Below are 15419 nucleotides of genomic sequence, written 5' to 3' on the forward strand. Positions count from 1 at the left end.
ATAGACATAAATTTTTATGAAAGATATGTTTATCCGATTTAAATTTCTGTTCGACTTTTATATTCATTTGGTGGCAGATTTTTAAAATTGCCATATTTGACGGCAGAGTTTTAAATCAAATTTTAATTACCAGATTAAGACACACTTATTGTAGCAGACTTATCCACTCGAATTTCTGGTTAAATTCACTAAGATTTCGGTTTGGTATAACTTGGTTCAGTTTAGATTATTTTTGGTTTAAATGAATTTTTAATTTTGGTTGGAATCAATTTGTTTTCGGTTTAAATTAATTTAAACCTCCGGTTAAAACAGTTTTAAAAGTTGGTTTAAGTTAAGAATCAGATTACACCACGTTTCCAATTAGGTTATACGTTCTCTGTCGTCTTCTTCTTCTTGTTACCTCTGATTCATAAATTTTGGGTCCACTTTCATGGGGATCTACAACGGTATCTTTTAATTCATATTGATAGGAGAATAATGGATCACATGATTCTCGTCTCTGGGAAGTGGAAAGTTGAGAAAACTAAGTGGTTATTTGAAGTAGACAATGATCGAGGTAGCATAATAGTTGCTGCGAATGATGACACTCGATTTGAGGACTTTGTGAAAATTATATTTGAGGATTATGGAGTTGATTTTGCAGAAAACGACTTGGAACTGAGGTACCTTTTTCCGAAGCAGAATCTACACAATCAAAGCATCAATACACCACCTGTGAAAATAGGAAACGATAGGCAGTTTCATGCATTCTTGGGTGTTTGCAAAGTCGAGAACGTTCGGCTATGTGTGGAGTTTAAATTGAAAAAAATTGCTGGAGAAGGAGCTGGTGAAGATCAGAAACAACCCATACATGGAGATGACTCGTTGTCTGAAGACGAAGAAGATACGGACGAAGAGGGTGATCGATTCGATTACTGCGATGATTCTGATGGAGCAACATCTGATGATGAAAACTTTACTACATACGGGCTTCAACCAAACCATGTAGAAGAGGTTCATGGATCTTCTACAAAGCTGATTTATGCAAGAAAGAGAGAAGAAAGAGACTCTCCAATGAGTATGTCCGATTTTCCCTGGCATCGTCTTGTTAATCTTCTTCTCCTTTTTTACGACACGTTGTATTGGTAAACCATCAACTGAACCTTTTTTTGTCTGAACCATCCAGGACTGTCAAGTATAAAAAATCAGTTAGTATTTTGTATAAAAAAAAACAGTAGATGACAATATAAACATACCATCGTGTTGCTACAAGCGTCGTCGTCTTCATGTGCTTTGGAGTTGCCGGCATTGGATGTAACTTTTTCTTCATCCTTCCCTTTAAGAACATTTATGTCTTCCTCTAATATGGCCATTTTGTTCTTCATCTCAGTCTCAAATAAAGCCATTCTAGCTTCCACCTGAGCTTGTACAGAAGCTTCCAATGTCTTAGTAACCCTTTCAGCTACACTAACATCCATGGTTTCTACTCTTCCAGACAAGTTGTTAACAGCCTCAACCAACTTTTGTATGATGCCGTTGTTGATGGGCATATCAGTATGAGATTCTTCCTTCAAAACTCACAAACCAAAAAAGTTTAGATACTAACAAAACAAAAATGTTCAATAACACGTGATACATACCATTTCTGGTGCAGTTTCTTTCTCCTTCCTTCGTTTTGTGGAGGGGCTCGTATCCACTCTTTCGGGAACACTAGGTGCACTGACTTGATGTTTTCTCTTCCGGCACTTGGTAAGTGGCATTACATCCAAAAACTTGTCGTTTAGCTGATCATTGAGGATGTCAACTATCATGTTATCCAAATCATCAGGAGGTTTATCTTCGCCCCATTTCGGATATCTATCCTCCATTGCCTTTACAATCATATGCCTTACATGAATCTGCATTGTAAAGTACAACACTAATTAAGTAAAAAAATAAGAAAAATAATTGCAAAGAAAATAATCATACCTTCTGATATTTTTTCTTTTCTTGTGCACAGAAGTTTGGGAAGTTGATACGCTGACGAGAACCATGCCATGACAGAAGCGGAACCTCAGCTTCCTCTATCCGATGCCCATATATCTCTCCTAAACCTGGCACAGACTCGTATATCCAAATAAGCAATGCATGAACACAGCCATGTAGTGTGTAACTCTTCTTTTCTTCGTATGTCACCACTTTAATAGAATCCACAAGGCTGGTAAATGCTACACGACCCCATGGATGGCGCTCGAAAGCTGCTGGATCCATCACCCTTTTCGCCAAATGCAGAGGTATTCTACTATTGCTTGAAATGCCAAATATGCCAATGGATAGTAGACACAACAAGCCAACCATTACACGCTTCTCTCTAGGCCAATTTCTGATGATCGGAAAAAGGGCTTGAAGTTCATTCAACTTGGGTCCTTCAAAAATTGGAACTTTCATCTCCACCCAAAAGTCTTCATGAGCCACATCCCATTGTTCTTGTGTGTCAAAGGGATCACAATTTAACCCTGTAATATCTTCAAACTCATACAGAGAGAACCTCAATGGCTGGTCTTCTATCAAAGACCAAACTTCATGACTGCACTGAATCGCCAATTGATTCACCAGAAAATAATGAACATGTTTTGCAGACCAAGTGTACTCCAACTCCTTCAGCTTGATAATCACGCCTACAGCTGATTCTCTTAACTCAAGCCAAACGTCTTCGCCGACAGACTCTTTCATTACTTGAAGGTTGGACAGAAAACAACTGTGGTTCATGCTCCGAGATTGAATAGGCGTTTTACCAATCTCGTAAAGCCGCGGAGGATACTTCTTGGTCCCCGAAGATGAGGCCATTCCTTTAAAAAAAAACAAGAACAAACTTAATAAATATCATTCATCCAGATTATACACAGAGAAATTAGAAATTAGAAAAGACAAATCGATTTTCAATCTGATAATTTGGGTTTTGAAAAGAAAAAAAAAACAGAACCAGTTTTCAATTTGTCAGAAATAAAATTGGAAATTAGGGTTATTGAAATTTAACAGGGAATCAAAGAAAATATGTTAAGAAATGAATATATTTAGCACTTACAGTTTCAATTTTCTTTGATTTTGAGGCGGATGTGACGAAGCCAAATTGGAGTTAGGGTTTGGAGTTAGGGTTCATCGTGTGCAGGGACGACGCCGGCTTAGAGAGGAGGTAACGAAACGCAAGGCGACTGCAACTGAGATGAGGTTGTCGGAGATGGAGGTTCAATGTGGAGAAAAGGAAAACTGAGATTAGGAAGGAGAAGAAGTGTTGACAAAGGGGTTTTGCTTTTTTAGAAAATATTAGTCAATTAATATTATAAATTAATTCAATGGCAGTTTCGTTAATACTCAAAGGAATGCTGATTTTTTTGTATTTTGGTTACCCATGTGATTTAGTACAGTAATTAAAAAAGTTTATGCATTAGTATAGTCATTATATGTATCATTTGAATCATTATAGGTAATTTCGCAAAAATTTAAGTCTTATTATTATTTTGGTTTGTTTGATAACTGCTTTTTGCTATGTTGATGATCAAATCAAATTAACAGTAGTAGAAAAATTGTCTATAGCCATGCTCTAGTCACGTTATGTACGTGGCTATTTTTGATTAGTCACAAAAAAACAGTCACTAAATTTAAAATAAGAAGAAAACGTCACCAATTGTGACAGAAAACGTGACCAATTGTGACAGTTTGGTGACTAAATAGTCACGAAAAAATCACGGTAGAAAATGGTCACGATCGTATAGCCATGGTTTTTTAGTGACTTTTCGTGTCTATGCACTATATAGTCACAAAATTTTAGCTTTAGTCACGAAAATTACCATGACTATAGACAATTTTTCTACTAGTCAGTTCTCTCACGTTAGTAAAAGATAAGGCTGATGACTTGATTCAGCAGATATGTACTTCACGTATGATTAATGTTTGCGAGTAAGTTACTTTCTTTGATGAGCAATTGACCACATGTAACCAAATCCTCTTCCTTTCAAGATCTTTGGCTTGCCTTTCTTCTTACGCATTCCCACAAAATCTAACTATTAACCAGTCTACTGTAGATTATTTTCTTGTTTATGCACACCGGAAGAAACCTAGAGCATATAATGAAGAGTATTGACATGATAGTAAAATCAGGACTTAAAACCATTTATTATCAAGATTTCAACTGATATCAAACCAAATTAGAAAAACTAAGAGCATTCGACTTTTAAAAAATCAGTCACAGTTTAAAAAATCTTCAGATTCTGAAGATTTTATCAAGAAGAAATCAGTCACAGTTTAAAAAATTTCATAATATTCAGTCATCAGTGGGGTGCAACAAATACGGTTTCTTTCATTCGAATAACTAACCAAACGGGACTGGGACAACAACATAACATCACAGGTGGTAGGCGCTCCGGAAGTTTTCTTCTCGTTTCTGGTTCGTCGACCTAAGGTGGTGGCGGGTGGAGCGGTAGCAGCGTCTAATCCCTCAGATCTGGTGTCTTGAGCTTCATCGTGCCGATTATTTTTCAGATTTGAGATGGATTTGGAGACGGTTATGTGTCGGTGTGCTTCTTTCTCGGGGTGTCCTGAGGGCGGTCCGTCGCTTGTCTCTCTCATGTGGGACTGTTCGGTGGTTCTCTTCCGTTTCAAGGTGTGCTCGGTGCCCTGAAGCCGTCGTCTGTCAGCTTCTTGTTCTCCGGTCTCAGTGCGTGTAGGTGAGAGGTCTTCAGGTGTTGGTGTGTCTATGCATCTGACGCTTCTAGGCTTTAAGCCTGCTCCCCCCTTTCGTTTGCTCATTCCTCGTCCTCTCTGTTCTTCTCAACTCAAGTAGGCAGTAGCTCCTCTGTTTTGGGTCTCGTTACCTGCTCTCCGCCGCTGCTGGTTTCGTGTCACCGAAAGTGTGCAGTCTTTGGGAAAGAAGTTTATGTCCTCTGGTTCTCAGTTGATGCGCGGGTTCGGTGTTGTGTTCCTCTGTTGAGTCGACAAGTTATGCTTTCCGATGACAGCTCGTGGTGAAGTTGCTCCATCCCAGTGTCGTCTTAGTTTCCGCTTGGTTCTTGGCGTCAGGAGCAATTTGCTTTCTTCTTTGCAGGTAACTATTGGTTCGGTTTGGTTGATATCACTTTGCCCACTTTTTGCTGCGGGAACTGGAGACGGGAACTCTCTCCTTCACCGGTGGTGTGGACCCTATCCAGGAATGAACTCCGCCCTTCATTTGTAGTTTGCGCATTGGGGAGTTTCAAGTTTTTAGTGTTTGGAGTTTGGCTCGGTTGATCGCTTTTAACGACTTTGCTGGAATGGCCTGGTCTTGGCCTGTGCTCTTCTCTTGCCACCTATTCAGTCTGTGCTCTTCTTATGCCATGTGACAGCCAAGGCCGGGGAAAGCTTCGTTTGTAAGGGTTATCAGCTGTTGCCGGCTCCTCTCTCTATCGTTGGTGACTGGTCTTCAAGTGATTGTTTTCTTGTTGTCTACCATTACTAGTGATAGAAAACACTAAGAGATTGGGTTTAGTAATTCTTTCGGGTGGGAATTGTTGTTTCAATTTGAGTTTTTGTGCTCTAGTTCCCTGTATTTTCTTCTGTTTTCTTGCTTGTATGTTGTATTTCAATTCAATTTATGAAAACCCTTTCTTCAAAAAAAAAACATAACATCACAGATGATAGCACGTACAAAACAAAAATGCAAATAATAATAGCTTAATTCCTCAAAAAGTTGATTATTTATCAAAGATATAATCAGTCGCTACTTTTAACATTTTCTATTATTAATCATCTTTAGATCTAACTAGGATCATCTCCAACCCATCTTTATTTTCACATCTATATTCTTTTCTAAGATAGAGAATCTCTATTATAAACTTGAATTTGCTCCAATGCATGTTTCTATAATATTTCCTCTATTTACAGAGAAAAATATAGGGATGTACTATTTTCACCTCTAAACATAGAGGCAAAAAATAACATTCCTCTACATTTTCCTCTAAAATAGAGGAACTCTATTATACAGTCATACATTGGAGCAAATCCACATCTATAATAAAGATCACTATTTTAGAAAAAAATATAGCGGCATACATTGGAAATGCTCAAAAATCCATACAAATGCAAAATCAATACTTTATCAAAACAAAAACTTCAAAATTAATAATTGATACAAGAACAAAACATGGTAATACAAGAAAAAAAGCAACGAAACGAACATGCAAAAATATATTTGCATATACACGTATGATATCCTACGTTGCACGGAAGCTTCATCGGACGTCCGCTTCCCGCTTCGGAACCGGAATCGGAATCGGAACCTTGTGGAAGCTTACAAAATCTCGCTTCCAAAACGCTTCCAAAATATTCTTTTTAAAAACACGTTGGAAGCTTATGATTCCGTTTTGGAACCACGCTTCCGTTCTTTAAAAAAAAATACAAGGTTGAATATCAATAAAAATATAATCGTAGTTATTAATTTCTGTAAAATCAAAATTTTAATAGTAATGAATAGAGAGGATATAAATATATAAATATTAAAATTAATACTATAAATTATCTTTATGTATTGAGATTTTTATTAAACATATATCATATATTCAAATATATTGTGTCAATTATTTATGAAGCATTAACAATAATTAATATAATAATTTCTTGTAAACTTAATTTATGTCTATTTTCACAGTTTTAATATGAAATCATTACAAAATTATTACAAATGAATAAATAATTTATTTAAATTTATAACATATAATTTTTAGTCCTAAGTTTTTTAAAAAAATATTATATTTTTTTTATATATATATATATATATATATATATACATATATATATACATATGGATATACGCTTCCAATACGTACCCGCTTCCTAATTTTTCAAAAAATCTCGGTTCTGCGCTTCCATACGCTTCCGCTTCCGCGTATCCGCTTCCGTTTCCATATAATATCTCAAAATAACAATATTTTGGTGTTAAAGCATCTCCAAAAGAAATTCTATAACTTCAAATATATAGTTTTTTGCTCTCCAAAAAAGAACTTCAAAACTTCAAATTTGAAGTTTTATATTTTTATTTACATTTTGGTCATTACAATTAATTACACATCATATTTATAATTTTTATGTATTTTCTCATTTATCGTTTTAATCCTTAATTTTTTATATCTCATAAATATTTTAATCTTTTTCTATAAATTCAAGTTTTACACATAAAAAATAAATAAAAATTTTAAAATAACATTTATAATATTTCAAAACTAGAATTGGACAACAAAAATATTACAAAAAATAGTATATTTTTTAAAAAGTTACATGAAGACAAAATTGTTACACAAATTGAAATATCACCAAAAAAAAAAATAGTCTGGTAAATTTTCTCCGGAACCTCCAAAATCTCCAAAATATTGTCCAAACAACTTTTGTATAACTGAAAATGGAGTATTACGGAAATAATTTTATGGAATAATGTGGTATTTTTCTTATATTTTAATATCTAATTATGTTGTGTATTAATAAATTTATATTTTAGTGTATGATTTTATTAATTAATAGTAGTATTTTTATATATGGGCTAGTTATATATAAAATTTATATGGATTTACATATTATGACAAATATAAGGATTATAGTGTTAAATACAAATAATTTTGAAGTTAAGTTTGAAGTTTTGCTTTTGGAGAAGAACACTTTGAAATTTCAAATATAGAGTTTTAGAAACTTCAAAATATATAGTCTTTTCGAAGATGTTCTTAGTAACTTCTTTTTAAGAATTCTTGCGTTAATGTTGCTCTAAAGTCTCTTGACAAAGATACTATTCTCATCTCTTGGTTCTCTTTCCTCCTTTTTCTACTTTCTCTTAGAACATCTCCAAGAAGGAACCTCATTTTAAGGATGGAGAATCTTTAAAATGAGAGTTTGAGGGTGAGTTACTCTAAGAAGGAACCTCAAATGTATCTTTAAAATTTTATGTAATTTACGTTTTAGTCCTTAGCTTTAATATAAGCTACTTATAATCACTAAAGTTTATACAGATTAATAATATGTACACATTGAAAATATTAAACAATATTTCTTAATACAATTTATTAGAACAAAAAATACATAAATATAATACATACATTAATTCATAAAAATTGAAAATACAAACTACTCACTATTATTATTTCTATAGTGTTCTCATACAAAGTACTCATTAGTTTATATTAGTTTATATTTTATTTTAACATATTTATTTATTTTATGTATTAATAATACATATATATATATATATATATAAATAAAATATTTGAATACTCAAGTGAAATATAGTTATAAGGATTAAAGTAATAGAAAAATTAATATTAGCATAATTATATGTAAGTTATAAAAGTAGAAAAACTTAAATGAAAAGTAAATAGTATTTTAAGGGTCTGAATAGTGAAACTTCAAATTTGAGGTTTTATTGTTGAAGCCCTCAAAATTGAAGGGTTTGAGGGTTTTCTAGAGAACAAAAAACCTTAAAATTTGAGAGTTTGAGTACATATGGGAGATGCTCTTACATCATTTCCCCTTTGACCCTTGTATTATCTATATTTTAACAGTTTACTATAAAAGTTTACGTTCAACTTTTTTTTTTTTTTTTTTTTTTTTTTTTTGTAACTGGTTTACGTTCAACTTACGCCATACTAAAACATTTTATAAAATCCTAGCTTATTAACCCTATCTGAATCATATTAAAAAGTTATTTTAAAATTTTCATTAATGTGTAAAGTGTAGTAATGAAATAGGTCAAGTCTTGCGCCATGTATAGATATATATATATATAACTTTTACATATTAAAATTTATTTTGTGTTTATTTACGTATTATGTACATAATTAAATTAGAATACACGCATAAATCAAAATAATAACTCTTGTTTATTGACAATATTTTTTTTGGTAACTAAATCAAAAAAATCATTTTGTTTATTATAAATATATAATTAAATTTCATTGATATTGAGATAGATATATAGTATATTTTAATATAAATTTTGTATCACTGAGACTTCCTATTCATATGATTTTATTAACATTTTTATATTTGCTGTAACATACAATTTAAACCATTAATCACAAAATTTTCAATGTAAAATTTTTTCGATGCAAATTTTAAAATCAAAATATCAATGTCTCAATACGCTTTCAATGCAAATTTTGAAATAAACATATTTATGTATTTTTATTTGGTATATAGTTTAATTTAAATGATATTAAATATATATATATATAGTTATTTATTTATTTAATATGAATATATATAAAACAAAACTTTATATTCATACGGTTTTATGATCATTGGTATTTTGTTATAACAAAAAAATTTAAACCATTGGTCACAAATTTTTCAATGTGAGACTTTAAACATTATTAATAATTTATAGTTATTTTAAATAATTCAAAATATAACATATAAGAAAAAAGTTAAATATTTTATTACATGGTTAATGTGATTATTTAATTTCGTTAAATAATCTCCTATACATTATTTGTGAAGTGATTTCACAAATGTCATCTCCACAATTATTTTCACCAAAAAAATGTGACATGACATACTAGAATTAATGACATGGCTTATGGTTAAATGTAACATGGCATACTACATTTAATGTTAATTTCATTTTTTGGTAATTTTAATAATATGTTAATAACTTATAAATAATCATTATAATAAATCCATCCAAATATGTCATTAAATAATATGATAATATAAATATGAAATATTTTTAAAATTTTGAAATATTATTTAAGTATATTTTTATAATCATACAATTTTTATTATTAAAAAGATTTTGAAATGTTATACAATCTTTTAAAAAAAAATATTTTTTTAATCGTACTATCATTTATTTCTTTTTGATATCTATAAATTTTTGAAATTCTGTTTAGTTTTATATTTAGATAACTATTAAAAAAATTATCAATTTTATTTTATTTTATACAAGTTAATTTAATGTATCTTAACCAAAATAAATTAATAAAAATATTTTATGATTTTAAATATAACTTAAATTTAATTTTAAGTAAATTAAATTATTTATTTTATCTTAACTTTATGTTTAACTAAATTAGTGCTTATATTAAAATATTGGTTTAAAATAATAAAATTTAAAACATTAAATTTTTTTATTTTTTAATATAATTTAAATATAAAATTTTATTGTTGCACATGGTGCAGAAAAACACCTAGTATAAAATTAAACCAAAAAGAGAGATGATACAAATTTTTTTATCAAATCTTTATTATTCATAATCATTAATTGTTATAAATATGTTAATTATATTAGGTAATTCCGTAGTTTTTATTTTAAAAAGAATGAGAAATATTTTTGTGTACACAACTAATCGTCCATATGGATGCGGATCTCCCCTTTTCTTTTTACATAGTCTATACGAGTCTGTGTTTTGCTGACAAAAAAAATAATCAATTTGAAAGTTAGTTTAATAAAAAAGTATAATATATGTTTAGATGAACCAACCTATTATCTAAGAATTTTAAGAATCATTCTAGTGATGTAATACTTATCAATTACTCCCTCCGTTTCATATTCTAAGTAGTTTTAGGAAATTTTTTTTGTTTCAAAATGTAAGTAGTTTTCATATTTTTAGGTAACTTTTACATTTATTGATTATAGTGTGACCGATCAAATTAAATAGATTTATTTTTTATTGGTTAAGTTATATCTAACCTATTTATTATATGATACTTTATAAAACATAATAATTTTCTTAATCTTTGTGCTTTTAGCCAAAACTACTTAAATTATAAAACGGATGGAGTAATATATAAGGGATCGACCACATGTATTGGAATCCCAAATTTTCTGGTATAAAACATTAATGAACATTTAATTTAAGTTACAAAAAAACATTTAATTGGACTTCCTAATTTCAAAAACAGTTTTGGGAAGATAAATTTCTTTTGTATCGCTATCAAAAAAGTTTCCCTTGTACTAGTATTTATCAACCTATAAGGAGAGGAGACGAAGCAATCCGTATCCTCTTGTCTTCAGCATTTGACGCCTTTAAAAGCCATGTCTTCATCTAGTCTATTATGATGTCAAAAAAAAAAAAAAGCCATGGCTGAAGTGTTTGATGATTTCATCTTTTGCGTCTCTTAGGGGTAAATACTTTGTCATTTTGACCGTTCTACTCTTTTAATTCCTTAACACTGTATAATTTGTCAAAAACGGTTACTCGTAGGGAAAGAAAACTTTTATCAATTTATCATGCGAAATCTTAGTGCTTTCTTTAATTGTCCTAGTAACAGATTTAGGAGTCATCATCAAGAACAATGGGGAATGAAACTGATAAGAAGTTCACTTGGGTTATTAAGAATTTCTCCTCTTGGCGATCCAAGTGTGTTCGGTCTCGTACATTCGTGGTCGGTCGATGCAAATGGTAAGAACAAGAACTTGTCTGCATGTGATACAATCGTGTTCCGTAGCTGCAAATGACACAACTTTTGCATGGTACTTGCTCGCAGGAGTCTTGGCGCCTTTCCGAGAGGAGTTGACCACGCTAGTTGTTTTTTATCTCTGTATTTGGTTGTTTCTAATCCTGAATCTTTGCCTTCTGGATGGAGACGACACGCTAAATTCTCCTTTACTGTTGTAAATCAAATTCCTGGAGAAGTCTCTCAACTGCGAGGTGATATATGTGTTTCTATCTATCTATGCCTTATTTGAGAATGTAACTGATGATGATATCCAATCTGTTTTGTGAATTTTCAGAAATTCAATACTGGTTTGATCAGAAGGACAGCATGCATTCGTCTTTCCGACCTTAATGCCAGAGATAGCGGGTTTCTTGTGAATGGTGAACTCAAGATTGTTGCAGAGGTTGATGTTCTTGAAGTTGTAGGTGAACTAGATGTACCAGTGGTAGCTACAGACGTCGTGGATATCAATGGGTTTCAAGTCCTTGCTTCACAAGTAAAGAAAAACACAAGAATAAAACAAGGCCTTAGTGTCTCTCACTTGAGTTTTACTCAACGTTTTTCTTTTTTTGCAGGTAGAATCTGTGAACATTTTGTTTGAAAAGCATCCAAACATTGCATCAAATGTCCGTGCAAAGAATTCACATCTGAGAACAACATACTTGAATATCTTACTAAGCTTGACTGAGATTCTATCCAAGTCTCCTGAGGAAATCTCCAACAGTGATATGGTTGAAGCATATTCTGCACTGAGATTTGTTATAAATGCGGGGTTTAAGTTGGACTGGTTGGAGAAGGCACTGAAAGAAGCTTGTGAGATTCGGATTAAAGAAATTGAGGAAAAATTGAGTGACTTGACTGAAAAACGAGCAGACATGGATGCTCTGCTGAACAGCCTAAAATGATGTTTAGAGTTTAAAATCTATTTGGTGTTCTGCTCTGTTTGTTTTCTGTTTTCGTTTTCTAAAATTCAATGTTCTTGAACTAGGGGGTGATGAAGAGACTTGTGTTGTTATCAATGTGCTAAATGTTTCTTTCTATTAACTTTTTGTTTCTTGACAATGGGAAATTAGGAATGCCAGTGTGTTTAGTATTAAAATAGACATTGTGGTTTAGGATTTGCATACATGCTAAAGGCCGTATTTATGGGTTTAATATGTTAGATTATGTTCTTTGCTAAGTTGATTATGGAATTAACTTTAGCAATTCGCTCACAGTAGTGAAAATTTAAGGTTAATGACTTAATGCACAGCAGATTTGTAGCTTAATGCGTTTGATTTTTGACCCGTTCACTCCGTAGGTGGGCGCAACAGAAGTGAATAGGCCCATAACCCACATGTCCCAGGAACAAAACCATTATGCTCCTCAGCCATACATGTTTCCTAAATAACAACCTTCCCTACCATCCCATCTAGTATACCATATGAAGTTTTTAGATGGAGGCTGTTGTTCAGGAGACATGTATGGCCGAAGAACAGAAACTCTTCAAAACTGCTCAGCCTAAGTCAAGAAAAATATTTTAGAATCACCTAAGAGGCTATGGGATCAGTCAGGTGTCCAGTGCTATAGTTGTAGATAGCTCGGAACGTTACAGTTACTTTCTTAAAATGAGTCAGAAGATATGACACCAAATCCTATATTAAGTATAAGAACTGTCTGACTTTCGACTTTCAAGTTCCAACTTAATAGTGTTAGTTATAGACAAGTCTTACGTTCGGTTTAGGTTCAATAGATTAGGTTTAGATTAGATTCGGTCTAGAATGGTTAAGCTTGTAATTGTATTGAACCGGGCTCTCTCTCTTATGTTAGGAAACACGCGTGCGGTTTGTGCACGTGTGACGGTTAGCTAACTTGATTCGTATAAGAGTTGGTTAGCTGAGGATAAGTGTTGATCACTTGAGCTGATTAGGTTGTTAGATCAGTGATCAAGAGAATCAACGAGAGAGAGAGCAAGGTGAACGAATTGTAAAGACGGTGGCTCGAGCTGTGATTTCATTCGTTGAAGGCTAGTCAGTTGCTGGTTCAATCCCATCTCTGATGAAGTATAGTGCCACTCCTAGTTAACGGAGTGGTGCGGTGAACACTGGGTCAACATCTCGCGTGTGCTACTTTGTTCTGTTGATTCAAGAAGACTAGAAGAAGAATATTGCAAGTCAAGGTTGCGTTGAAGATAGGACGATCTTCACAAATTGGTATCAGAGCGCGGTTAGTGTTCGATTTTGATTTCTCGATCGGAGTTCCAGATCTACGACAAGATGGAGAGTACAATGGCGACGCACAAGATGGAATTGAGTGACTATGTTCGACGGCACAGGCGACTTCAGGGTCATGAAGAAACGGATGCTTGCGAATCTAAGCGTCCAAGGATTGAAAGACGTTCTGTCACCTCAATCACAAGCTTTAGTGATGACGAAGACGGACGATGAAGACGAGGACTCCAAGAAGAAGAGAGATCTTGAACAAGTTGCAAGATCCGAAAGAGATGAGAAGGCGATGAACATAATCTTCATGAGCGTAGGAGATCATGTTATGAGGAAGCTAGACAAATGCAATTCAGCATCAGAAGCTTGGGAGTTACTCGACAAGTTATACATGGCGAAGACTCTGCCGAATCGAGTTCATGCTCAGCTCAAGGTTTACTCCTTTCGTATGCAAGATACAAGAACGATTGATCAGAATGTCAATGATTTCCTCAAGCTCATAACGGACCTGAACAATCTCAACATAGAGATACCCGAGGAGGTCCAAGCTATACTGCTGCTTAACGCTTTGCCTAGTAGATATGATTCCCTGAAGGAGACTCTAAAGTATAGCAGAGAAGCAATAAGAGTAGATGAGATTGCCAGTGCAGCGAGGTCTAAATAAATGGAGTATAAGGACTCACCTTCTACCAAGTCAAATGGTGAAGGAAACTTTGTCAGGGAAGGTCAGAAGGCAGGAGCAGAAATAACTTTGGAGGCAAGAACAAGTTCGAGGCTCGTTCATAGAGCAAGGAAGGCAAACGCCTATGTTTGATCAGCGAGAAAGAGGGCCATTTCAAGAAACAGTGTCACAAGTGGCTAGAAAGAAACAAAGAACAGAAGTATGGTCAAGACAAAGGTGAAGCTTCTCTAGCCAGGGATGATGCAAAATATTTTGTTGGACTACTAGTAACTGAAGCAAATACAGTGGAGGCAGATCATGATGAGTGGGTACTAGACACTGGGTGTACGTTTCATATGACTCCCAGAAGAGATGTCTTTGTTGATTTTTAAGAGACATCACAAGGAAGAGTAAGGATGGCAAACAACTCAGTGGCTCATGTTAAAGGTGTGGGATCAGTTCGGTTTCAGAATGATGATGGTACTACGTTTCTTCTATCCGAGGTCAGGTTCATGCCAGACATTGCAAGAAACTTGATCTCGATGGGAACACTTGAAGAGAAGGGTTGCGAATTTAAAGCAGTGAATGGTGTTCTCAAAGTCATCAAAGGATGCACAGTGGTAATGAAGGGAGTTAGAAGACAGTCCCTGTATATTCTTCAAGCCAAATCTCAGTCTCTATCCTCATACACAGGAGAAACCAGCTCTGCTACAACAACAGAGAATGTGGGCGATGCCACACAGTTGTGGCATAGCAGGCTTGGTCATTTAGGTCGCAGAGGAATGGATGTCTTATACAAAAAGGGAGTTTTTGGGAGCAGCAAGATTGAAGATTTGAAGTTCTGTGAAGCATGTGTTATTGGCAAAACACATAGGGTGAGTTTTAGTCAAGCGAAGCATGTTTCCAAAGATAAGCTCGACTATATTACTCAGACCTTTGGGGATCGCCAAATGTCCCTCACAGTCTCAGTAGAAATCAGTACTTCATATCGTTTACAGACGATTATACGAGGAAAGTGTGGTTATACTTCTTGAAATTCAAGGATGAGGCATTTCAGAGTTTTGTGGTATGGAAGACCATGGTCGAGACGCAAAGAGAGAGGAAGGTTAAAAGGTTGAGGACGGACAATGGGTTGGAGTTTTGCAACA

At 33.5% G+C, this 15419-nt stretch overlaps 2 protein-coding genes and 1 pseudogene across 2 annotated transcripts; 1 reads left to right on the forward strand and 2 right to left on the reverse strand.

Annotated features, from left to right (window-relative positions):
* Positions 1-623: 623 nt before the first annotated feature.
* Positions 624-1895, reverse strand: LOC125583299. Its single transcript, XM_048749951.1, has 3 exons — positions 1236-1895; positions 851-1167; positions 624-684 (listed from the first exon to the last, which is right to left on the reverse strand). Exons 1-3 carry the CDS (start codon positions 1527-1529, stop codon positions 624-626), a joined length of 672 nt encoding a protein of 223 aa, XP_048605908.1. The 5' UTR covers positions 1530-1895.
* A 23-nt stretch (positions 1896-1918) lies between these two features.
* LOC125583469 lies at positions 1919-3474 on the reverse strand. The gene is made up of 2 exons (XM_048750442.1): positions 3044-3474; positions 1919-2807 (listed from the first exon to the last, which is right to left on the reverse strand). Exon 2 carries the CDS (start codon positions 2803-2805, stop codon positions 1942-1944), a length of 864 nt encoding a protein of 287 aa, XP_048606399.1. The 5' UTR covers positions 2806-2807; positions 3044-3474; the 3' UTR covers positions 1919-1941.
* Positions 3475-10679: 7205 nt separating this feature from the next.
* On the forward strand, positions 10680-12691 carry LOC106384790 (annotated as a pseudogene).
* Positions 12692-15419: the final 2728 nt, after the last annotated feature.

Source organism: Brassica napus, chromosome C3, assembly GCF_020379485.1.
Source record: "Brassica napus cultivar Da-Ae chromosome C3, Da-Ae, whole genome shotgun sequence".
Taxonomy (NCBI): Eukaryota; Viridiplantae; Streptophyta; class Magnoliopsida; order Brassicales; family Brassicaceae; genus Brassica; species Brassica napus.

Coding starts and splice junctions, on each gene's coding strand:
- LOC125583469 (XM_048750442.1), bottom strand. CDS start 2,805: ATGGCCTCATCTTCGGGGACCAAGAAGTATCCTCCGCGGCTTTACGAG.
- LOC125583299 (XM_048749951.1), bottom strand. CDS start 1,529: ATGCCCATCAACAACGGCATCATACAAAAGTTGGTTGAGGCTGTTAAC. Junction 1,168..1,235: donor ACGCTTGTAGCAACACGATG/GTATGTTTATAT, acceptor TATACTTGACAG/TCCTGGATGGTTCAGACAAA. Junction 685..850: donor AGACAACGAGTCATCTCCAT/GTATGGGTTGTT, acceptor TTGATTGTGTAG/ATTCTGCTTCGGAAAAAGGT.